At 40.5% G+C, this 25882-nt stretch overlaps 2 protein-coding genes across 2 annotated transcripts; both read right to left on the bottom strand.

The window, feature by feature from the left end:
* Window positions 1-711: 711 nt before the first annotated feature.
* hoxc1a (homeobox C1a) lies at window positions 712-5901 on the bottom strand. Its single transcript, XM_071905846.2, has 2 exons — window positions 5334-5901; window positions 712-2209 (listed from the first exon to the last, which is right to left on the bottom strand). Exons 1-2 carry the CDS (start codon window positions 5899-5901, stop codon window positions 1815-1817), a joined length of 963 nt encoding a protein of 320 aa, XP_071761947.1. The 3' UTR covers window positions 712-1814.
* Window positions 5902-5923: 22 nt separating this feature from the next.
* hoxc3a (homeobox C3a) lies at window positions 5924-16503 on the bottom strand. The gene is made up of 3 exons (XM_078288087.1): window positions 16308-16503; window positions 14431-14844; window positions 5924-6009 (listed from the first exon to the last, which is right to left on the bottom strand). Exons 1-3 carry the CDS (start codon window positions 16501-16503, stop codon window positions 5924-5926), a joined length of 696 nt encoding a protein of 231 aa, XP_078144213.1.
* Between the last annotated feature and the right edge of the window lie 9379 nt (window positions 16504-25882).

Genomic DNA, 25882 nt, shown 5'->3' with positions numbered 1-25882 from the left:
CGTTGGAAAAAAAAAAGTGAGAGAGAAAAAGAAAGAAAGAAAGAAAGAAAAAAGCTGAGACTTCGAGGTCACCCAAATTAATGGTGCATCTTTCTGTGCCTGAGCCGCTGACCGGGTCATCGTTGTCCTGAGGCAAGACAAAGGTCAAGAGGTGAGAGGTGAACTCTGGTGTAACTGCATATATTAGCTTGGCCCTGCAGCCTCCATGTCCACTCTTACGTCCTGCAGAGGTGCAATTGTCTAATTATTATTGTTGTTGTTGTTATTATTATTATTATGGAAAATATAGGCCGTATTGCTGTTCCAATGACAGCACCTGCCAACAGTTAAAACAGATCTAATGCATTCATTTTGAATGTGGCATTTTTATTCCCAAGTGGCAATTCCCCACTGTTTGACAAGTTTCATTCCTTTATGATCGTTAATATCCATTCTTTGTAGCCTGTCTAGCAATGTTGTGTACCTGCATATCCAATGCAAATATTACTAATTGAAAGCTAAACAAGCAATATTCACTTACATAAAATTAATGTGGCTGTAAGCCCATATCTTGAGATTAAAATTGACATTAACTTGATAGAAACGCATTAGGCTACCGCGAACATAACTGTGTTTAAGGGCCTAGCTTACAATCATTTACTTTTTATGAGATGAGATGTGAATCTGGAAGGAATATAGCAGAGACACAGTTGCTCGAACTGCTGGGGCCAGACAATTTATTGGTTGATCTGCAAAACAGCACAGAGAGCGTTTTATTGTCTATTCTACCGCACGAGTGTTCCAGCTAAATTATCATTTTCTGATGCATGTATAGGGCAATAAAAGACGGAACAGTTCCCGTTTGGGATGTTTCTACATTCCATTAATATGCAGTTAGAGATGCATGCAAATGCTTCCAGATTTGTGCCTCAAATAGATGGATCATCACGGATCAATACTCTTAATACCTGCGGTCAATAAATCTATCAGTCAATTATGGCATTATAATCCTTCGGTGGACGGAGGATAATGAAAATCCAAAATAGGGCAAAATACACAGCAAAATATAAAATACATCAGTGGATGGCACTTACTAAATGCTTCACTCTCAGTCAGAGATGATCACCTGCTAACATAGTAAAGACGTGCTTTGCCTACAACAGGTGCATCTCACTTTTTGTTCTCTCAAATCGATGCTGTTAGGAACCGATAACTTCTCTCTGCGTAAAGAATCATTAACACCCGGAGCAAAGAAATATAAAAGCTCCATATGCTAGAACTTAAAAATTTCCTGGGAAAGCAGCAGTAAATTTTGGTGGAATTATTTTGTGCACTAAAAAATTATTTGCTTTCTGTTCCAATAAAATAAACTATTGCGAGATGCAGGCCTAAAATAAAACACATTAATTCCTTTAAGTATTTTAAAGAACAAACTTGGCAAAACAAACGCCCTTTTAAATAAACATTCAAGTAAAGTCAATTACTCAAATAAATGTATTGAAAATAAATAAACAAATAGACTGCCACAGTTTCTATGGCCAATTGATATATTTTTGTTTCTTCGTTTACATGGTGTGGATAAGAGCGCGACTTAATGACTCGAATTTTAATATTCAAATCAGTCGCTGGTGCGCTCCAATGTGAAGCCAGGGAGGATGACAAATTGTTCTGACCCGTTCTTGCATAAAGAAACTTGCCATTGTGATTTTGCGATAAGCATCCATCGTGGTAAGCAAATAAAGGTGAAGCCTGATTGAAACCAATGCAAACGGGAATCAAAGCATCTGCAGGTTTGGCGGCGACCTCTCTGTGATGCACGAGCCAGCTCCTGTGGCTCAAGAGTTTAGAGGCAGGTGTTTTGGAGAGGACGGTCCAGGAGAGGGGCAGGTGTCCAGACTGTCGGCGTGTGAGTGCGGTGCCGGGGGCCCCGGGCCGGGGACCAGCCCGTCTCTCTGTAATTTCTTCTGCTTCATGCGTCTGTTCTGAAACCAAACTTTCACCTGCGTCTCGCTGAGCTGCAGGGCGCTGGCGATCTCCACCCGCCTGGCCCGCGTCAGGTACTTGTTGAAGTGGAACTCCTTCTCCAGCTCGGTCAGCTGCTTGGTGGTGAAGCTGGTCCTCGGGGCCCCGTTCACCGTGGGATGACCGTCCGTGCAGATGCTGTTACCGCCTTCGACAGTACTGAGGCCCGAGCCAACAATACTCAGCCCACAGGTCATGTGCATCCTGGCTGCGAAGACATGAAAACACTCATCAGCAAGATCAATGAGATTACCCACAAAAGAAGCACAAAACCATCTGAATAAAATTATCCACGCCTACTGCCAGGAAATAAGATGGAAAATTATTCCAGAGTCGAAAATAGGCGAATTTCTGAAATAATCAACTTTATTAAGACGAATTATTTGTATAAAGCATTAGAAATTAAATAGTAAACTATTAGTGATATTAAGGAATAGAACTGAACAAATATTCAAAGATGTATGTGATATTAAGGAATAGAATTGAACAAATATTCAAGCATTCAATAAAATTATTTCCAAGAAATTGATTTGTGCAGAATTGGCCACGTGCCTAATTCTTGACGGAAGTGACTTGACAAAGTCTTCACCTTGGAGCTATTTTTTTTGTCTCTGTAATAAAGATGTAATTTCACAAAGGTAGCAACTTTAGAAATAGCCTCTAGGCAGCTTGCGAAATATTTTTGGTGTTTTTGTTGCTGTAAAATAGGTGGATTGGGAACTGCTTGTCATCTAAGTTTGCCCTGGACAAGAGCACCAAATCACAGAAAACATTATGCTGATGTGTAAGCTATTGCAGATGTGTAGAAAAGTAGCAAGAAGAATGTTAACCAATTCAAAGTAACTTTGTACTGTTTACAGTCCATTAACTATATTCATCAAAGTCATTAATAATTTGCCTCTAGGCCTTTCTGTGTCAATGACAGTTTAACAGTTTACAAATCCTTTACCCCCCTTTAAAATGTTACATTAATGGTAAATGTCTCCATTTTTTCCTCTGAGGTTTCTGGGTTACACATTAAAGTATCATCTATGCTACTTATGTGCAATGAATGACAGGAACCGCAACTATATCTTGATTTCTCAGTGCTGACATTGTGGGTAGTTGTCAGTGTGTCTTTGGATCTGAGAAAATGTGCTGCTGCTGCATAATGGAGTCAGTATGGCAGGTGTAGTGCAGTTTCTCCCACCACAATTCACAGAGAGGAAGGTTAACAGGCCTCTAGCCACTTGGAAAAGCATAGCAGATGGAAAGGTCAGTTATAGGATAAATGTCGACATCTGTGTTTTAAGAAAATGAATGTCAAGGTAACCTAGCCTAGGAATAAGAGGGCAGCGAATATGAAGAACCAATACAGAGGAACAGTACGTAATTAAGAACTTCGGCTTTCAGGAGAGCAAATCACATGCACATTCTGATTAATGGCTCCAAAGATAATAGAATTGATGCCGGCCAGAAGGCATAAAAGAATCAAACTAAATATTTGAGGAATGACTTGCACGCTTAAAAATAGCCAGCCAGCAAAGGGAATGGAAGGGCCTTCCAAGCCAAGGAGAGGGAAGAAGAAAAGGGATAGATCGATACACATTGCCTCAGTCATCTGGGCATCCAGCCCACAGTAATTCAGGTGCTGTCAAAGCATAATTGAAGAATGACGCACTGGGAGTATATACACTGAGCCAGGAGATCAGGTTACAGCAGGTCTGTGGAGGCCTTTCTACATGGAAGAATACGCTAGACTTTGTTTTGTGCCAAGACCAATACAGCCTCCAGAGTAATGCATGCTTTCTCTGATGACACTTTTACAAGTTACACAGTAGCACTAATGAGATACTCCTACCCAGATGATCCCCTTCAGAGAGATACAGAAAGGATAAGAAGAGAACAGCAAGGAAATGTCTTTGTGTGTGCTTGTGTGGTTGTGTGTGTGTGTGTGTGTGTGTGTGTGTGTGTGTGTGTGTGTGTGTGAGCATGGCTTGTTAAAGCTCAGAGGTTTGGATCAGATGTGTGTCATTTGTGTTAAGGAGCTAGGCAAATGAATATTGTAATATTAATGTCTCTGAGACAAACTACAAGGCGTTGACGTCACCTTTCACCTTCCTCACAGTGGCATCAACAGAAAGATGTTAAGCTAGCTGTGTGAAGTCCACATCATTTAAGCACCAATCACTGAATTTGTAACATGCCAGTAGAAAATCAAAAGCTAGATATTGCAGTTTTGTGGTTATAGCTCCCCTGACATAATAACCCAGGTCTTTTACCACTAACAGTTTGTGGTAACAGCCAACATTATTGGTCACTGAGCATGGCATTTGGGTTAGCATGCTTACAGCAGACAGCAATAAGGCTTGTGGAAAAAAGACTGGCCACCATGAAGTAAATCTTCCTGTATGCAAAATTTATGGAACCCAGCCAATCCACGGTGACCAGTCAGTCAATTGACAGTATTGATCAAATGAAAGAATCTATATAAAATATAACTCACAGAATATTGAGGATCGATGGGTATTTTTCATATTAGTATTGGTATTTTTTTTTTTTAAGCCAGGATATGTATGCTTCTATGGGCTCCCTGCCCAGCTCTCATCAGTCAGGGAAATGATGATCTGTGACAGCAATTATGTTAAAAAGGTGGACACATGTAAAGGTGCTGGAAACTGAAATCGATACACAAGGGCTTTCATTACAAACAGACAACTAATCAATACCCAGGGAGCACTCCAGCTTACAAGAGTAAGTTTTACTCAACTTCCTGTGAATCTCGATAGGCAGTGGTCTGTTGCATTATTCAAAGGCTGCTGGTTAGCGTTAGGGCAAGGGTAAATAATTGATCATTTTTCTGGGTTGAATAGGCTATATACTGAGGCTTAGGAGGCCTTTTACTGTACTTTGCCCTCCCTCTCCATCTAAATTCGGCTTCGTTTAATCACAGGAGGAGGAGCAAAATTGTTAAATAAACCAACAGTCCTACATTAACATGGACCGTTAAGGAAACAGCTAACCGAGTCCTCATATGCATATTCAAATTTGGAATCGGGTTAACAGTTATTCTTACCTTTAAAACTTTTGCTGTGTTTGAAGATAGATATAAATGTCAGCGAATTATATGTCAGATTCAACATTAGTTTGTTGACGATAGAGGAAATTCTGCGTGGTGACGCACAAAACACGTCAGCTTTTTAGCTTGTAGAGAAAACTTCGATCAAGTCCTATGTAACTTTCACAACTATGAATTCAGCCTACAATAACAATGTAAAAGCTGCTTCATTTGTCTATGTAGGCTTTATCCCTTATCTCTAGTGGTTTGGTCGATCTTCCTGGACAAAACTTACCCGTCCGGTGTTGACTCCTCTTCACTTTCATCCACTCAAAAGTTTTACTCCTTTCATCCATGTTAGCTATGTTACACCCAGGGTCCAAGTTGGCTGAACTTTCCACAACAGCAACGTGAATCTCGGGCCCATTATGAGAGTAGATTTCAAAGTGCTCTGTAAGTGACCCAAAACCGGAGTGCGTCTCGCTGTTGTCGTTAGTTGACGCGCAGTATCCGCGTCCTGGAGAGCCCTGCCCCTGCGCCCTGCACCGCCAGGGGACACGGGACGAGTGGGGGCAGGCCGGTGCTGAGAAGCCCTGAGACTGAGACGGTGGAGGAGGGCTGTCCGAAAAGGTGTACAGAGTCAAAGCCTCGCTCTCAGCGTTACTGTTGGAGATGGTCAAGTGCCGGGGATGCGGAGAAAATCCCGAGGCAACTTCCCCCTCTAAGTTCCCCTCCTCACGACTGCTGAGTTCCGGATGAGTCCTGCAGCCCAGGTCCCGGTTTATGACCTCTTTTGGTCGGTAGCAGCCCGTGAACAGAGGGCTACTCTCCCCTTCGGCCGTTAACTCTTGATAGGAAGTCATTATCACCTATCCCCCTGCATAATCATTGGACGGGGTTGCACTTCACGCCCGGCCTCTCATGCATCCAGTAACGCATGGTCAGGCGGCTGGACGACCATGGGGACATCCCTAGTGGAGAAACGCAATCCCTGATTGATGGAGATGACGTGCCCTCTTGGTCTCGGCCAATAGCCGGACATCTCTGTCATCAGGGAAGACAACACTGATTAAGCCAAGCAAGCAACTTGTAAACTCACTTCAGGTCAACATTTTATTGGTGGTCCGCGTGCTAACGATAGCACCAGGCCACAGTGAGAACACCAACAAAGTTCATCATCGTAGACACTCTGAGGGCCTTCATGGGCCTCTCACCTATTCAGCCAGGTATGATGACGTCAGACGAGCATCCCCCCCCCGTTCTATGGCGAGCAGTGCACTTCCTGAAGATCAGTACCACTCTCTGCATCCTCCAGTTTAGCGCCAACATCTGTTTTCCTGACCTCAATATTATGCTGTCTTTTGGCTCAAGAATGATATTATCATGATTCTTTTTTTTAAGACTACATTGAAACATTATTTTTCAAAGCTGAATTAACATAATATAGGGCTGCATTGAGGTAGCTAATGGATTATGTAAATTAGTGAAGGCTTCTTGAAAACCTTAGGCCCTCTTTAGTAAAGGGCTTAGGTCATGTGAAAGGCACACTTAATGGGTTCAGAGGTCGTGACAGCTGGTATTTAGAGGTTCAGTTGCAGCAGATTTGTAATTAGCCTCGAACAAATACAAAATAGCTCCGAGCAGAGATCAAGAAGTTGTTACTGACAGAGAGGACATGTTCATCCCAAGTTAAACTCAGTTATAGTCTCTTCAACTGTACAATGATTAGTCGGTTCCATAGCCAAAAAATAGAGAATTTGCTTCTTCATTTGCAAAAGCTTTCCCCTACAGTTATGCAGGCTTGTAAAACACAGACTAATCCTATTTTCATGAAAACACTCTCGACAAGGATGTGTCATTTTTCAACACATCTGTGTGTTTAGTCAGGAATAACTCACCTTGTAATACGCAGCATGTTCTAATATGTTATCAGCAACGCATGTGCAAACAACACAACGTGTTGCTATTACAACCTAACATTAGCTGTGTTCAGTCCGAGACTAGCTGCACAGATGGGTTGAAAATGACTCATGCAGGTCCAGGACTGTTGGGCCTATATTACATTGCAATTGACTATTAACTATTTAAAGCTCGGTATTTGTGATTTAAAAAACAGACGAATAATTCAAAAGGCCTGTGTTTTGGTTTCACAACAGATCTAAGGGAAAACATCCAGCACAATATTTCCAGTAGACCTATATAAAGGAAAATGTCAAGGCGCTTCACAGTGTAGCAGAAGTTTTTGTGTGTTTGGTGACCTACTTTTTCTCGAATACACACTTCTCACTGTGTGTTCGCATTTATTTAAAAGAAAAAGGAAATTCATAGATCTAATATATCGATGTGCCAGTGTTAATGTGATCTCAACACCGTTGTTGATCGTTTTGCACTGAATGGGCCGTGAATCAACGGGAATCAATCTATAGTAAAGAGATTACTTCTTTAAAGCTGTTTCACACGGAATACGACAACAGTGAGATACCAAACAAGCATGATACAATTATATTAATTATGTCTGTTTTATTCTAATCTGCTGAGATCAAGTTTTTTTCATGTCATTTGGCTCTAGTTCGTTTATTCGTCAAGATAAAAAAAAAAAAAAAAAAAATTCAGATCATTGAAGACAGTGGTGAAGTTGGCTGTGAAGTTACAGAATCATTACTATATATATTTTTGTCTTTCTTTTTTGTTGTTCTTGATGCATGGATCAATCCATTGATAATAGCAAAAAGCCATATCAGATGTATGCAAAATAAATTATTAAAAAGACAGGGCCTATTATTATTATTATCATTATTATCGTTATTATCATTATTATTATTATATGTTTCATTATTATTATTGTTATTGTCTTATTATCGTTATTATTTTTCGTCTCAGATAATTTTACAAAATGATGAATAATTTATAAGTAGCCGTAACATTTAATAAAAACAACATAGACTTAAAACAACTAGTTGTTTCTGCTATCATCATTTTAACAATATTTCGTATCTCTTTTAAGTCTCCAGTAATTACAAAACAATTCAGTGTAATGAACAACTTCTAACTGCATTCTTACAACACAGAAATATGGTCCCAGCTGTGGGAGTTAATGGGATTCTACAGGCAGCGATGTGCTGAATGACTGAGTGCAATATATCCCTTCCCTCCATGCATTTGCATGGTACACTTATCCATCTTCATGTCAGCTCGGAGGTTACTCAGGGTTCACACGCTAGCTTGTTTCTCTCCTCCACACTCAATAAATAAATCTCTGCAGCTTTCTGTTTACCGCCTGAATATAAATTTGTTTGCAGTCGATCGAAGACCTGTGCGGAGGTATTAGAAATTGTATTTCTGTAATGGCTTTCAGCAGAGGGAGGGGGCGAAAAGGGGTTGCAGAGAGGGGAAAAAAGAGGAGAAAAAACAGGTGTGAGCAATCTCTCCTTTCTCGTATGCAAACGAATTAAAAAAAAAGTGTAGCATCCCCAGCCTATTGCAGCCCTCGGACGCATTCAAATTACATTTAAAACCAAGTAACCTTTTTATCTTGTAGGACAAGGACACCGATCCGTGTTTGTTTCTAGAAGTGCCATATGTTTGATTAGCATATTTGAAGTGTTTTCCACATCAATGCCCGGCACCTTTTCCCAACAGAAGTTATATTATCACATTTAGCACAGAAAACAAGTGATCTTGAGCTGGCTCCTTTGACTGGACAGCTTGTATCCCCTAAACCACAAATCTGGCAGGGGCTGGCTGAGGAAATTCAGAAATAAGAAAGGGAAAAATCTCACTATTTAAGGGAAATGGAACCTACAACTACATGACTGAATTTGATTTCCCTCCAACTGAATTCCGAATACTATTTACATACAGGCCAGAAATAGGCCTAATGACACTGCACACATTAGTCTGCCAAAGCTGGTGCACCCAACCCTAAAATGTCCTTTTAAAACTCAGTGCAGGCATTTTCCATCATGATCACTATTGTCTCTATTGTTTTGACTGGAGGTGAGGTAAACATGGCAGCACTTGGGTGGCTGTGTCAGGAGGAGTGAGAGAATATTGACTGATGCTAATTTGTTTGCCTCCATGCTCTGATGTGTGTCAATAGAGAGCCGAGGCCCTGGGATCACCGCGGCCGTGCTAGGATTATCTCCTTGGTTTGTATTGACCTCTCACCCTGCTGCTGACAGTGGCTTGTAATGATGCTATGGCGGCTGCTGACACCAGACCCTTGTCTAACCCTCCAACACTGTCAGGCCTCATTATTTGTCAGCTCTTGACCCTCAGAAGACTGGGAATTAACCAGCGCTGACAGATGACTGTCACCACCAACCAGAGAAGTCATTGCCGTTAATGCAGTGCCTGGGTGACGCACAGGGACAGGAGGGTGACGGCCATCTACGCCATGTTCATGGAGCTCAGGCTCATCAGCGTGGCATCATCATAAAGGTATGATATGGCAGAGGGGTGAAGAGGGAGAGGAAGAGAGAGAGGAAAAGAGAGAGAGAGAAAATGAGAGAGACAGAAAGAGTCAGGGACAGGACTGAGGCTGAGGCAGAGACACAGACACACAAGTCGACACAGATATTCAAGCGTGGCACATTGACCATTTGAAGAATGGCTATCTATATGATTGATAGAGCATGTCAGTTTATTTCAAATATTGACATTTCTGAAAAATAGTGATGTCAGAAGAAAGGTTTAGCTTAGATGTTTACCTAGCCCACACAGAATCCAGGGAATACCACTTGAAAAAAAAAATCTATTCTCTTATTGTGTGAGATTCAAATAATCGCTCTTGCTTGATTGTTGAATACTATGAAATCTGTCACAGTACATGAACCATAATCATAAATCCAATGCAACCACTGTGCAAATGGCAAGGGACATTACAGATAACTGCATTCTGCACAGCCTCAACAATATGACAATGAAGCAATACCTTGCTAATACCAGGACTTTTCAACAATAGCCTGTAGTATGTATTGCAGCGCTTCACAGGTTCTGTGAGCCAAGAGGCTTCGAGTCGGCAGAATCCCAAACATCATGACAACAAGCCATCAGTCATCTTCCCCCCAAGCTGCTGTGCACACTTGTGTGTTTCCGGAGTTCTTACTGTGGGAAATGAGCAGGGTTAAACATGAAACAGGAGGAAATGTTCATCATTGCAGCACACACTGTAATATTCTCCCTCATACAGCACTGTTTTCGCTGCAGGGAAAGAGAAGGAGTGGTTTTATTTTTGTTTTGTTATTCAGCCCCTGCATGTTCACAACCCAGATCAGTAGTCTACCTTGCATGCTAATTATTGTTAATAGCAAAATATTACCATGAACATGACACTGTATTAATACAGGAGCTGTCAATGTTAAACTTGGTGAAGTTTGAAACTTCAAACTTTGGATGCATAGGTTATTGGATATCAGTATGCTGATGTATTTCCAAAGTTTTCACACTGCTGATGTCATTATGTTTATGGCCTCCTTGGCCTGTAAGATATTTCCATAAGGCTTTTATGCAAGAATAACCAAACTGATAGTGTGCATTGATTACATGCTGTGTGATAAAGCCATTGGGGGTTCAATTATTCTTGAGTGATCAATAATGATCAACATGTGACATTTACCGGGGTGACTGTTGTGATTACAAGTTCATTCATTTAACGGGTGGTTTTCAGAAGGAGAAGCGGGCTACAGTAGGTGACTCCCTTACTGTGCACAACGCCGCTCACCGCAGCTGAGACAGTTTCATCACCAACTTACCTTTTTATTGTCACCGATCATCCTTAACTGGAAAGCATTTAAAATGTCATTGATCTTGATAATGCTGTTCCGTAATATGACAGTAACAGTTGTATGAGATTCAGGAAGTCAAATTTCCAAGATTGATGAGTCGTAGCAGTTGAGTTATAATCCATCTACCTGAGTGATGCTCAGGCTCCGTTCCACATGAAGGAGCAGACAAATAAATAAAACCCATAAAGGTGACACAGGAAATTGATACTTAACAATCATCTTGAGCAACAAGCACCTGGAGAGAGTGGTGGGCAGCGGAGTTACTGCTGAGGAGAAAAGAAGAAAGCCCGAGAAGGTTAATAGGTCATAAAATGAACAAAATCTGCCAAAGGCCAAGTATAAAAGTTTAGTATTTTGTTCATTATTGGGCCAAATGATGTGGCAGTTACTTATGTACAAGAGTTTACTTCTAAAATATTATATATGCATTTTAGGAAGATGCTACTACCAGAAATTCCTCAGGTAATATTTCAAACATACAAATGATTCTGTCCTCAAAATCCTAATAATTTTGTAAGCAAAGGTCTTAAGATGACTTAACTTTGACAGTAATGTATAATGTTACTTTCATTGCAGCAATCATGTTGTAAGTGTATAGACATCATGTTTTTTCTTCAAAGGGTGAATATCTCTGGAATTAAACTCTTCATTTCTTCAGCCCCATATAATTGAAGGGATTACGACTTTATACCATAAGACTCCATTAGACAAAAGCAGCTTACTGCAATGATACTATGACAAGCCTTAGGCATTTTGTTTTGTTAATTCAGTGGCAAATGCTTTGAAATGTACTTTAAACGGTATGTCTTTGTAAAGCATACAGGGGTTTCGTTTCCGTTTCACGGCAGCTTAAGAACAGTCTTGATGCATGAAGCATTTATCAAGTCTAACCCTAAAGTCAGTTTCACAACAGCTGCAAATGGGACAGTGGCAGCCACTGTAAAAGACATAACACAAAATTTTGAAATTTATCATGGACCGTAACCAAAGCTGTTTTCATGGCACCGCGGCAGGGATCATTTATCACTTCAGAGATCCTCTTAAAGTATGGTTCCAGTCTGATCAAAGCCCAAAATCAAAAAATATAGAGGGATTTGTTGCCTTGTAGATCTGCGGGGGGGGGGGGGGGGGGGGGGGGTGTAAGTGAGTGAAAGGGAAATAATAACTTTAGTCGCTAACCAGCTACCCAGTGTGAGAACAACTGGCTAACTTAATGTTGAAATGGAAGAAGACTATTCCCCCTTGCAGTGGGGCCCTTGGGGGGGCTTTTATTGACCCTTGGGGATCCCCCTTGACCCCATCCAGAGAATTACTGCACTCCAGTGTGGATTCTCCTGGCTTTTAGTGTCTGGAAGGAGAATGTGGCGAGCAACCAGAGGTAAGGGTCCTATTCAGCCTTCTCTCATCCCAGGCACCATTAACACCATAAATCACCCGGCATATGCAAGAATCTTAGGAATCCAACACTGTCTGCTCCTTCTTCCTCCTCAGGATCCCACCCCCCTCTCTCTGTCTCTCTGTAAGCGCACATATCCCAAGCAGATATTTGTGTGGGGAACCTCTTTTGCGAAACTCACCCTTGCTTCATCTCTTTCTCTCGCCCTTTATTAGTTTTCTCCTAAATTACATCTATGCCTTCCAAAATACTGTCTCCACCTCTTTGATGCAGATGTGGTGTAGACTTTACTTTATTTAATTCCAAATGTCAGTGGACCTACAGTTATATAGGCCCACTGGTATCTACAGAGACCTTGTTGCAAATCGTGTCAAATAGTAACCATATGATACTTGATCCAGAAACTGATTAGGCAATAAATTAGGGGCAGGAAGTCAATCTATCCAGCACCACTAGGGGTTCAGCTTCCCCGTCACCTCTTCCATTTCATAGCTGTCAGTGGTCTCTTATGACAGCTCATTTACAGAAAGGCCACTGATATAAAACTGTCAACATGTCCGAAATTTGTTTAGAATATTGATATTAGAGGTTACATTATCAGGTGTATGAGGAGGTTCAGGTCCTTCATCATGGTTGTGAAAGTTACTGTCTATCTTTGACGTGTTGAGACCCTAGAGAACCTGTGACCCACTTCTGTCAAATGAATGCATAATGCCCCATGTGCATAATTTAGCGCTGCGAGAGCAGAAACCTTGAAATCAAAATTAGCGAGAGGAAAATAACTTTTCCATGACATAGCTAGGGTTTACTGTGAAGAATCCACATGTCAGAACGGCAAAGTGGACGCTGTTAAAAAAAAACAACGTCTCCTCATTGTTCTTTAAAAGAAAATGTTGTCATTAGTGATTGAACCCCATTGGTCTGTTGTGGCCTATGGGCTGCTGGAAGGGCTTCTAAGCCATGCAACTAACATGCCCCCTGAGAGGGAGGCCAGCCCCAACTTGCAGCACTACAATTTGGCTATTGAAAAGGCAAGGGTTGGGAAGGAGGAGGCAAGAGATCTTGTCATGGTGCCCAGTGGGTTCAGAGCTTGTGGTTGGAGTGCTGGAAAGACTGCCTTGTCTCGATGATTAATGGTGGGGAACTTGGAGGCAGGAGCGAGGGAGAGGCTTATGTGGCAAGATTGTGCAACTTGAATGCACAATATTGTAGAGTTTTCAATGAATCTAAAGCATGCCTTAATTTGATTACAGAATCTTTCTCATTTTTTTCTTTTGGGATCTAATCCAAGACTCCTTAATCATAAACTACTGCTGGAAAAAATGTAATTCTAATAAGCAATGAATAGGGTAAACATTACACAAGGGCTACAGTTTTCCCAAATGCATTTATTAAGCATGTATATGACATCTCAATTAATCAAGAACAGTATCAAAGACTTATTGTATCCTTTAATGGCTGTAACAAAAATATAACATCATTCAATATGAACATTCTTCTGCTCATTTCACAGTTAAACATTTTACACAAATGACCCGCTATTTACAGTACATAATCACGACATATGAAAAAGAGGCCTACTATGACAGGTATAAACCAGCCATATGACAACCACTTATCTATTATCTGACAATAGAGGAAAATACAAAATTGACTCATAGTATGATTAAAACATGCATTAAACATGCACAACGATACAAACGGTCACAAAACTACAGCAAAAAGAACCACTTGTGATTATTTTATTGCTCAAATGTGTCCTTGAAATGTCTTGTGCATGCCGTGTGTAATATAGGCAGCAAGTGTGGATCGACTGGAACGCTCAAAGCCTTCAGTCACCATGACTGAGAAATACAATTATATCTCTGTGGTTATCCTGTAATTAAGATCAGTTCATATAATTTAATTAGAATGTTCAATGAATAGTGAAAGGGCATGTTAAGGGGATATCAATCCAGGGATGCTAATCAGACGTCTACCAGTCTTTCATAAGTAAGTAAGAGTAGATGTATCATTGAGGTTTTGATGAGCACAGGAGGGATGACCATTATTGGGCCCTAGGGCCAGTTTTGGAATACCAGCATGGTGATGACTACTATCCATGCCAGTACAGGATGACTGTGGACCATCTGCAACAGATGGAGGAATGCAGTTCAGATGGAGCAGGTCCACAGGGTTAACACAAATATATTGGCCGCTGTTGGCCTCACTGTGAGAACCAAAGGGGGAAGAGGACATATGCCCGTAATCCATGAAGTGCAGATCTGGGGAGGTGGAGGAAGTTCTGACAACGCATGCACCTGGGAACCTCAAGTGGCCGGCACATGAGCTCAGGCTGGGAGAGGGGTTGCACGGGGCCCGGTGGGACGGCCTCGCCACCCGTCTGTACTTGTGCTCCTTCTTGTACCTCATCCTGCGGTTCTGGAACCAGATCTTGACCTGGCGATCGGTGAGCTGCAGCCCTGCGGCCATCTCCAGCCTCCGAGGCCGACACAGGTAGGGGCTGAAGTGGAACTCCTTCTCCAGCTCCAGCAGCTGGCTGTTGGTGAAGGCTGTTCTCTCCCTCCTGGCACTGTGTCTGCCTCCGCCTCTGCCTAGGAGATCGGCCTCCGCACCGGCGCTGACTGATGCGGCGGGAAGCACTTAGAGAGACAAGGGCATAAAAAGGAAGTGTCACATTAACTAGCAAGTCTATCAGAAAAGAGAGAACCTCCTCAGAAGGACTTGAAGTGTAAGATCAAGTACCAGTAAGACCCATGTTAATGCTCAACTCTACCAAAGTAGGGCCCATAGCCTTTCCTGTGTATTCCGTCATGCTTGAGACACTGTACAAGTCTGGCTGTCTATTGTGTCATGTGTTCAGGGAAAGTTACCTCCTGAAGAAACAGTCTGGGGGAAACATCTGACGCCACTACCGCTGTCTGACAGGCCACATTAATCACAGCTACACACGGAAGCAGACCTGTCAAATCCCCATCTCAGTCACTTAAAAGGTACCTTGGGACCACCACTGAAAATAACCACCATTAGAGATTCCATTTGACATGTATATGTACGATACCAGGCCCTGTTGATAACAATATAGCATACAGGGGTTAATGGACATTAAATACAGCCTATATTCGCCTAGAGAGAAAACTATACTCCTCAATTATACCCCACTATATTGTGTGACTGTAGCTATGTTATTACATGCTAGTTTTGTCTTGTATAGGTCAGATAGTGATGTTTATTTATGGTCCTCTGTGAAAAATAATCAATCACCAGTGTAAGTGACCTACTATGCTATAATTGCAAAAGGGCAATTTGCTTGCAACTTGCCCTTTTGCTGCAACTTCTTGCTGCAACTTCTCTGCTTTTAACATCACTGGGTCTAATGGGGAGGACTGGGAAAACACACAACTATGAACATGAAATTGATATTCGGTTTATCGTACTGTAACATTCATACTATTCTATATACATATTTATACCTAGGGGAGAGAGAGACTACACTTCTGATGAATGGAGCAAATTTGTGCCATGATAAACAGTATTTTGTGCAGGTGATAGGTTATACTGCTTTTAAGCATTTAGAGGTTTGCTTTCCCCGTTTATAAAATGTGTTAATAAGTATGAAAGCCTTAGTGCTTAGCTGTGGGCTTTTACTTAGAGTATGTGTATGTCTATTCACCATGTTATCTCATTGTCAGATTTTTTCAGGTTGATATCATTCATGTAATTTAAATTTTATTCAGCCGCTACAGCTTTAATGTGGTTGAATATCAATGTTTGTGTTGTACACTGAATGTACAAAATATTAGGGATATCTTGCTGATACTGAGTTGCAACCTCCTTTGTACAATCCAGTTGTCTCAAAGATTAAAGATCCTTCTCTAAATCATCTGCTTCTCTTTACCAACATCTCCTCCTTTGTGATTGGTATAGATTTGATAAGGGAAATCAATAAGGGATAATGGCTTTTCCCTGGACTCACCTCATCAGTGTACTTCATGAAAAGAGTGAGTGTCCCCAATATTTTGTGCATTCAGTGCATGGCTTAAATAAGAAAACACACTTAGCTTACAGCAAAGAAAAACAGATTTACCTGATTGATCTGAGTCAGTTGTCCGTGGATTCATCCAGGGGAAAATTAATCCTGAGCGGCAGATGGTGAATAGACTGCAGCTCCTGCTCTTGATGTCCAGCTTGCCCTTGTCATGGCGGTGAACCAGAGGGTCCAGTGGGCACCGAAACTGTTCATCTGGGTTCAACCTGGAACTGACATGAGCAGAGGAGGTCATGTTTTGCTGATTAAGTTCTGCAACTTGGCCTCCTCCTCCATTGTATCCCGCGCTTAGTTTTGGCACTTGTCCAGAGCTCATAGCAAAACTGTTGCCATGCAGCTGCAATGGGAGGGGGGACTGTTGGGGGTCCATGCACCCAGCTCATCAAATTTTCTCAAATAAAACAAGGAATCCCTTAACAGTAGGAAAGCCTGGGACTTTTGTCTTTCTAATATCCGATCACAATTAACCTGAAAGTATAAAGGCATGCGGGGAAGAGCATTTGGAAGAACCATGTGGAACATTTGAATAATATTTACCAGAAGGGTGCCACAGTCACGTGTGGCCGTCCTCCAATGACCGAGCTCTGGAGTTGCAAAGTAGTCCGCTGGCAACTTGGGGCGCCCGAAGAAGCTTCTGCGATATTTCTTCAGACAGCATTTCTATGAGCAGCCTGCGTTTCTTTACCTAGGGATAGAAAAAAACATATAATGGAATATGAATAGACGGCAACAACTGTCTAATCAATATGCAATTTCTGAGAGAGTGAGAGAAAGAGAGAGGTGTGTTTGTATGGGGAGAGAAAATGGCAGAGGGGGGGAAGAGAGAAAGAGAGAGAGTTCATGTGTGGTGCCGACCGCCTCATTAGAAACTGAGTGTTGATTTCTTGTAACAATGTTAATCTTTTGGCAGGACGCTTTTATTAGAAGAAACCGGCGCTTGCAACTGCACATCCTGAACTTTTGTGGTAGGTTATATGAAATGCAACGCGAGGAGTCCTACATTATGTCTATGAGCTGGAAGATTATGTTCGAGCCTAAGTGGATAACGTGCTATCGATCACAATTCATTATTGTGTTGAAGCTTTTTAGATGTAAAATGCCGGAATACGTTGTATTGCAGGATGTTATCACCCTATTAAACATACTGATAAATACTCATATTTATTGTGCTATGTTATGTTGATTTTCATGCTATTTGCTAATCTATCTATTGACATTCTGGTCTAAGGCTGCTTTTTGTTTGTAAAAAAAAAAAAATCCTATTATTTTTGGATAACTTAGTTTGCAACTAATTAACTAACACTCGGCCATTTTAATCGGTGAACTTGCCTTCAATAATAATAATATGCTTATAGCTGTCGTAGTGTAGCTTTCGACTTAATAGGATTCACTGGGAGTGGTCAAACAAAGGCTTGACAGTCATTGCCACACAAAGACAAAGGGGGCAATCATTAGAGATTTTTTCTATAGAAGTATACAATATATTTGCATTAATCAGGCCTTCACGGTACAGTATCAAATGTCCCAGGCTGTGGCTCTGTGAGGCAATATTCAAAGAGTATGGACATTTTCGATGGTAAAGATCCCGTTTGCTTCACGGTTGAATGGACAAAGAGCTAGAGAGAAATATTCAGTAAACCCCTTATCTGCCTGTTTACAGTTACAGTTAATGTAATATAAAACACAGTCTAGACCAGAAACTTGAAAAGGTGGCTGTGTACAATGGTGTAATACAGTTAAATAAAAGATAGATTTTTGCAACGCCATTTAAACCCTATGATAAATCCATTCTTGTCAACTCTGTGGGCCAAAATCTACAGCAGGCGAGGCCTGACTAATAGAATTGCACTTAAAAAACTCATAAAATGTGATTACTTAATTTCAACAATGTAAAACTATATGTAAACTGGATTAAAAACTAAAACGATTGAGCTATGTAGCCCAAATGCATTTAAAATGGTGCAGCCAAGAGGATCTCCCAAAATGAGAGGATTCTGCGGGCTCATGTTAAGTCCTGTGCATTATCAATCTTAGTTGAACTAAGCTTTAGATATAAGTTCCTTCTGGTGTTTCACTACAACAAAGCTGTCGAGAAAACCCTCTTTAGATGTCTCACCGCAGTGATGGATTATGCACTCAGGCTTGCATAGCTGGGACGAGAAGCCTTTCCCCGTTCCGTTTCACCCCTGCCACCAGAGGTTTTTACCTGAGCCTCCCTGGTTGAGGCAGAGCCTTTTTCATTAACTTTAACAATTTCGTTTTGAAAAAGTCCAATCAAAGGACAGAAAAATATAACCCCTTTCTCCATAGGCTATGGCTTTATGGTTTTGGTAAACATGATCAACTTTAAAAGGGCCTGGCTGGATGTTTATTATTATTAATATTTATTTTTAAACTGAATTTTAAAAGCAAATAATTTGCTAAAAGTTTAGTTTGGAGACCTGGCTTTAATTTGAAACTCAAAACTCGGTAATGATGATTGTGGCCAGAGTAGGCTATATCCGTTAAGCCTATCCATTAGTAAAATGGCACTTCTGCACTATGCCTCTTTAATCAAACCCAGTAGTGAATATGGGCCAATGGAGCAAAGTTAGAGATGAATCTAGATGGAGACATAATGCCATCTGATTACATCTAGTGTTTTACCAAAAACTCTTCTCCTGCTATTATTATAATACTACTATTAATAATAATAATATTCATAATAATAATAATGCTGCTGCTACTACTGCTAGGCTACTATTGCTACTATTAGTTAGGCTACTACTGCTAATAATTATAATAATAATAATAATTATTATTTATATTCTTATTATTTATATTATTGTTATTTATATTATTATTATTACCGTCATTATTATTATTAACATTATTATTATTATTCCAATACAGAGGTGAATTAGGCACTATACTTTCACGTTGAATGAAATGGGAGAAAGTAATTAAATTCGTTTTGTTTTCCTTACCTCAAACCCTTGAACACACTCTCTGAATTGGAGATAGAATCTATGATATACTAGCTCAGCAAGACCATAATTTAGCTCCTCCGCGCCTCCACCACAATTCTCCGTGAACTCTGTTTGAACCGCCTCAGTGGCAATAAATCATTTTTCTCTCTCACACAAAAGCGCGCCGGTCGCTCTGGGTGTCAACCCTTTTACAATTCCTCCTTACCTTCTGCGCTCTCTCGGTTGCTGACACAAACAACCAAAGAAATCGTCGATAAACTTTTATTTTTCATACCAATAACTGATAGATTAAAAGGGTAAATGTTGGAAATATCTGCGACTACACACTGGAAAATCTAGGAAATGCAACACCACTATTTCAACAAGTTTTCTTTTTCTTTTCTGTACACGCCAGCTTTGTAATTGGAAATTAGATATTCCTTAACCTTTTTAGTAAAAAACAAAAAACACCTACATTAGTTTGCAGGGCTCAACGAATGCACGGATCAGTTAATGTATTTCCAGGGGACAGAGCTGGGCAGATAAGAGGAGACTGAGAGAGCTGGGGAGAAGACGTTAATGGGCAGAGGATGCTGTCGGTTAAAACGGTGCATACAAATGGCGCTGTCTTGGCAGAGCAAGGAGAAGATTTATGGGCCCAGTGCCCTATATTGCTGTAAACAATGCAGAGTGAAATGAAAGGACTGGAGTTTGCAGACTGCACTTCATAAGTGAGGAAAAGACACACATTGTCAATTTCCCAAACATGTCTTGACTTTTGCATAAGCATGTGCATTAACACAGACTATCATGTTGTTAATTTGGGCCTGCTGGACCCATGACTACTGTAAATCGTGGCCTGTCTGTGAGGAGACATAAAACATGAATCCTAGCTTTTAGCCAACAAATTACCATTTCACTGTAAAATGTGTAAATGCAACTTTTAGTTCTCTAAAAGAAAACTATGGTTTCAGCATATTTACAGTTAGATGCATTCAAATGCATCCATAGGCCTAACAAATTCAGAGGCAGATGCAGCTTTCTAGAAATGAAGACATGCTGCGGTATAAAATATAGTTCCAGGGAATTATTATTTCCTCCTATGAAATCTTATCTACTGGATGTATCAATACGTGTTGACAGAGATTGTTTTGGCGCGCGCACACAGCCCTCCTAAAAATGTTACCCACAGACAGCACGGTGGTGCAGCTACTTTCAAACCGCAATCTTCTGATGGATATGTTATTATGTTAGACAACCTGAGTGTACAGATACAACACCAACGCTGATGAACATCAAAACAGCTGTCCTCAATGCCCGCAGAAAGCGAACAGGCCCACTATTGACCAATATCACTACACTGGGAATGCAACTGGTGGTCAAGCAAATACATTAGAGAATCATACTAGAGAACAAATCAAAGAAGAAGCGCTTTTTCACTTGACCTATACGTATCTGTGGACTGCCAATAGTCTTACAAACCCATCTTCAGATCACTTTTGCTAATGAAAAGTGAATAATATAATCATAAAAGTTCATAACTCAATCTAGTGACTGTCTGGGCCGCTGCTGACACTTTGAACGGAGGGAAATGACTCTAATTTCTAAGGTCCTCAACGATGCAGCAAATAGGCCAATGAAACATTTCGCATTGACGCGTTATGATGACATAAAGTATCACAGGCAAGTTTATCCAACCCATCATTTCCTGTTTGATGTGATATAAGAGTCTACAGTGGGATATCAAAGTGTTGATCCAAGCTGCTTTGTCGTCCCCTGCTCGAAGTGTTTGCCAGCCTTGACAGTAAATCATCTTAACATGTCTGATGGAGTTTTAAAATCTAGTTTTATGCAAATTCGTTTATACACACATATACACACACACACAGACTCTCTCTCTCTTACACACACACACACACACACACACACACACATACACATACACACAAAAAGACATGGTGCATCTGCTCCCTAGGGTGAACGGATGGGAGAGAGATTTACGGATTTATGACACACCCACCTCTGGTCAATGCGAGAGAGCCTCTCTGTCCCTGGAAAATAGCAGCGTGACCCCTGTTTCAACTCTGAGCCTTTATGCAGCTGCCATGGCTGCCGTTTAAACAGACTACACCATAACAATACTCTCGTCTCGAACCTTTCATTACGAACCAAAGTGGTTGAAGAAGACACTCACCTGAGACGAGTGGAAAATATTTTACTTTACCAATAGCCTATAGACAGTACGCTAGGTAATAAACTTTACCACGGGTAGCTGATATTTTTTGTTTCGTATTTGGTCTTGTTCAAACAATTTGATGGGTGTTTGTGTAAAGTTTTTATATCTTCCAAGAGAGATCCCTCGCCTGAGGCGTTCATAAATCAAAGTGAGCCTGCAGCAGCGCAATGTGAGCTGAAAATCATGTGAGATTCAACAATCTCAAATCATAAAAGGAACCAATGCAGCAGCATGCGTTAGTCTGACTTAGTGTAGAGGAATTTAAACAGTGAGCTTCAAACAAATAAAATAGACTATATTTTTGCAAGGTGGTAATATTAGGAATAAGTGCCATTTCTGAAAGTTATTAGCTTCAGCTGTAGCCGAAAATAATGGGCTAGGTTAAGCAAAATAGGCAGATGTAAATGAAAATCAAAAGAGAGACTGTTTATCTTATAGCCTACTTTATCGGTATTAAGGAAGGCCATTCAATCGATTAAAAAAACAGATCAAACATGCGGCTATTTGGTAGCACGGAATATGTTTTCATTTATGTTGTTGATCTTCTGACAGGTAAGGCTGCCTAAATGCCTTTGAGTGAATAGATTTTAGGATTATTTGCTTGCTTAGAGAGTGATTACAGAAAAGTAAACTTAAAAAGTACAAGCTGAGTGTTTGTCTATCCCCAAATATTATCATGGCATATGTCTGTGTAAATATTGAGAAAGTTTCCATTGCGTGGAGCAGAAGTCTGTACGCATTAGCCTGAGGTTTAATAACAAAACGCGAGAGGCGAGACTGATTTACGACTGACGAACGACATGAGCTTTTGTTGAACTTTTTAACAATAATTTTAAATCAAATCTTGTTTATTTCCATAATAAATTAAACAAGGCCTAATAGGGGCCTTTTAGTTAAGCTCTTGGCAAAGCTAAGTCAACGTGGAAAAGCTCTGCAAATTATGCATGATGCAGTCTATTTCTACATTACACAAATCTCCGATTGCAAGTGATTAAACAGCGATTATATTCTGTATACTGCACGAAATGAAACATACCATCATTGTTCGCAGTGCTGCTGGTAATTTGGGCTGCACCTGTAGCCTCGGCTGTATGAGGAGGCTGAATTATCACACACAAATGATAGACACTGTGATTACTAGTGCAGGTTTCAGTGCCAACAGGGTGTCCAGTTTATCAACATTCAGGGAAGAAATGATGTCGAACATTTTGCCATGATAATCAGTGCTGCAGGTTTGGTCATGGACACATAAAAACCAAGAGAGACAATTCCTGAATTGATATTGGTCTCATTGGGGCCATTCGTGAAGAAGAAAACGTGATACTAGTGTGCTTTGCAAAACAAGCATATCATAATAAAATATAAGGCTGCTTGCACCAAGAATAGTGAATAAGGTTTCACAAATAAACCTTAAACAGTGACGCATATTTAGAAGACCCATATCAATAGCCTATTTGGTAATATCTCAGGTTGGCAACATTGCTCATATTTGCAATGGCTATCATTTTGTTTGTTTGGTTTTATTATTATCACTATTATTTTTGTTTTTATAACAGATTGCACTTTTTAATGGGACAGAACAAGAATTCATTTGTGAGCTATATAGTCGTATGCACGCTGCCTCATATGAGAATAATTTACATGTGGCTAAAAATCAAAGTTATGGATGCGTGGAGTCTCTCAGGAAAGTTTGCAGGATCCGATTCAAAAATTGACCACACTGACCAACTTTCCTGACTTTCCCAATACAGGCAGAGGCCCCCTAATTGGTAGCCTACTTTGGAATGGAATTGCTGACCTGAGGCCAGTTTTCCTCTAAAGCCATACAGAAGTCATGTGACCATACCAGTGATACTATTCTGACTGACTTCTTATTTTTGCAATTTTAGAAAATGCAAGTAGTATCTGGAATGCTGTTGTCGATTTCTTACATTTTAGTGAAATTATAATTTGAGCTGCACACAAGTTACACCGTATTGATAATGTTGGAAAACACAAAAAGCCATAAATTAAAGTTATGAACATTCATTTGCCAAGCTTTCTAATATTGTGTCAGACAGGCTCTGTTACAGAATCACAGCCAGTTCACACAGAATCAAAACCATGTGAACTAGCCTACAAATTGAACCTTTATCATAATCACTCAATATCACACAATAATTCAAACCTGTGTGCTTATGTTGTCAATGCATCAACTCTGGTAAAAAGTAACCACAAATCCTTGCTATCTCCTTTTGGACACGATTTTAAAAAGCATTCAAATAGAGGCTCCAAAGAAAGCGCCTGTTTGGGAGTCCTGCAGATTCGTAGGATGTCCTACAAGGGTACAGAAGGGGACCGTCCGACAGTTCGCCACTCTCCCGGGTCACTATACGGAGAATAACAAAGGGAGCAACACATTCAGAGATGCCCTGCCACAGGCCTCTCTATAGGCTGAAAAACCCACAAAGAAAGCCGAGGCCAAGGGGGACCAGCGAGGGCACGCACAGAAGGTACACGTATAGAGAGCCAGTCAGGTCACAAGGTTGGAAAGGTCGGCCATCCAGACTGAAATGAGCCTAATGGGACAGAAAATGTGTCCTCGGAGTGAACTCGGCCTTCTCCCACTTCGCCCCAAACTTCAATAAAGTACCTTTTCAGCTTCGCGACATGGAGGCGACAGGGCCTAGAAAGAGATTGGAGGGATGCTGCGACTGTGGCGTGCACATTAATTTCTCTAATCTGTCCAGCAACATAAAGGCTTCTGGATTCATTTTTCAGCGCCGTCTCACCACCATTCTAGTGCCTTTCCAAAGCCACGTCCAAAAGCAAAAAATGAACCGCTTTCGTCTATGTGGTTGAATTAAAAGTCCACTTAAACTCTCGAATTTCGGAATACTGGTAGGCTGTGGCCTGGTACATAAAGTTTGGTAACATCAAAATTGTCTGTTGTCATTAGAATTATATTCCAGTATATAGCACAATACTCTGTAGTGCAAGATTGATGATGGAGAATACCTCTTCCCTTTGTGCTCTTTTGCCCCCCACTAAGCAAGGCATTTTATAATGTCCATTCATGTCACAATTTCAATAATCTATCAAATTCTTGCGTGTCTTTGGGCTTAAGTCATGTCTTAACTTAAGAATTCTGTAGGCCTAATAGAACTATTAGGGTATTCCAAAAAGCTAAAAAAAAAAATAAAAAAAAAAATAAAAAAAAATTAAAAAAAAAAATAAAATTAAAAAAATAAAGGCATCTGTGTAAGAAATGAATGTAAAAATAAATAATTAAATTAAGGGAATGCAGTTTGACTGATATTTTGTCAAACTGTTACACAGTCTGTAGTCCATATAGCAGGCCTACAATCGTAAACACTCGCAGTGTGCTGGTCCTCTTGCCAGACGAAAAGGTAACGATGACGTTGTAGTGAGACAGGCTTAGCGCCGTTTTTTGAAATAGTAGGGTTTGAATTTGCCGTCAGCTGCTGCACACACTCGAGGCAAACTATCCATTTGGCAGTCCACAGTAAAATGCAGCACATTGTTTATACAATCAAAAGTCAAATGGTGAACACAAGAAAACATCAACATCATCTGTCCTCCTTAGTTATAGCATTGTAGTTGGTGAGATACTGGGCTTATTCCAAAACAAAGGCCAAATAATCTACTATATCATCATCTTTACTATCACTGACATTTAACGAAGACCACATGACGCATTATATTGAATCTATCTGTAATTCACGACTTTATTTTTTACATTTGAAAACTCAGTCGCATGGCGCAATGGACTAGAAAAGCAGAGTAACTACTTAGGTTACAAAATGAATAAGAATATTTTGACAACAATCTATCATTTAATTTCTAATACATTGCAAAAGGTCTTCTAAAGTATTCGCATGCAGCTTTATTTTCAAGTCAGTAGCCTAATGCGAAGGAAGCAGAGCTTCATTCGTGGCACTGGAAGAGGCAGTGCAGTGTATAGTGGAGGGCCTCAATGGCTTGTCTTTATGGTTAATTGAATGCCCTTCAGACTGATGAGGTTGCACGTATGCACAGCACAAAGTATTCCATTTGCAGTTTTCAGTTTTCAGAAATAATTTCAGTCCATTATGAGTGAGGGTTAAACACACACACACACACACACAGGACTACCTGTTTTTACCCGGCAATTGTCTATACACATTGCTAAGTTAAAGACGCAAGAATGAGCTGCAAGATTTATAAACAGGCTGTAGACACAGTGATTCTTGTTTCCCTCATGAAATGTTCAAATAGTCACACAATGCATCTGTACACTTCTAAGGCGATCACTCCATAACCAAAACAATAGTGGACCTCAGCTGGCCTGGAATGAAGTTCGACCAAACGTATATAAAACTAGTAGACACTCACTGTTTTATTGACCAATATGATTATCACAAGTACACTAAACTCCGTTTATTGCATTT

This window comes from Centroberyx gerrardi, chromosome 14, assembly GCF_048128805.1.
Source record: "Centroberyx gerrardi isolate f3 chromosome 14, fCenGer3.hap1.cur.20231027, whole genome shotgun sequence".
In the NCBI taxonomy this organism is placed as follows: Eukaryota; Metazoa; Chordata; class Actinopteri; order Beryciformes; family Berycidae; genus Centroberyx; species Centroberyx gerrardi.
Note: the sequence above shows the minus strand (reverse complement) of the source record. Positions and strands in the feature narration are given on the sequence as shown.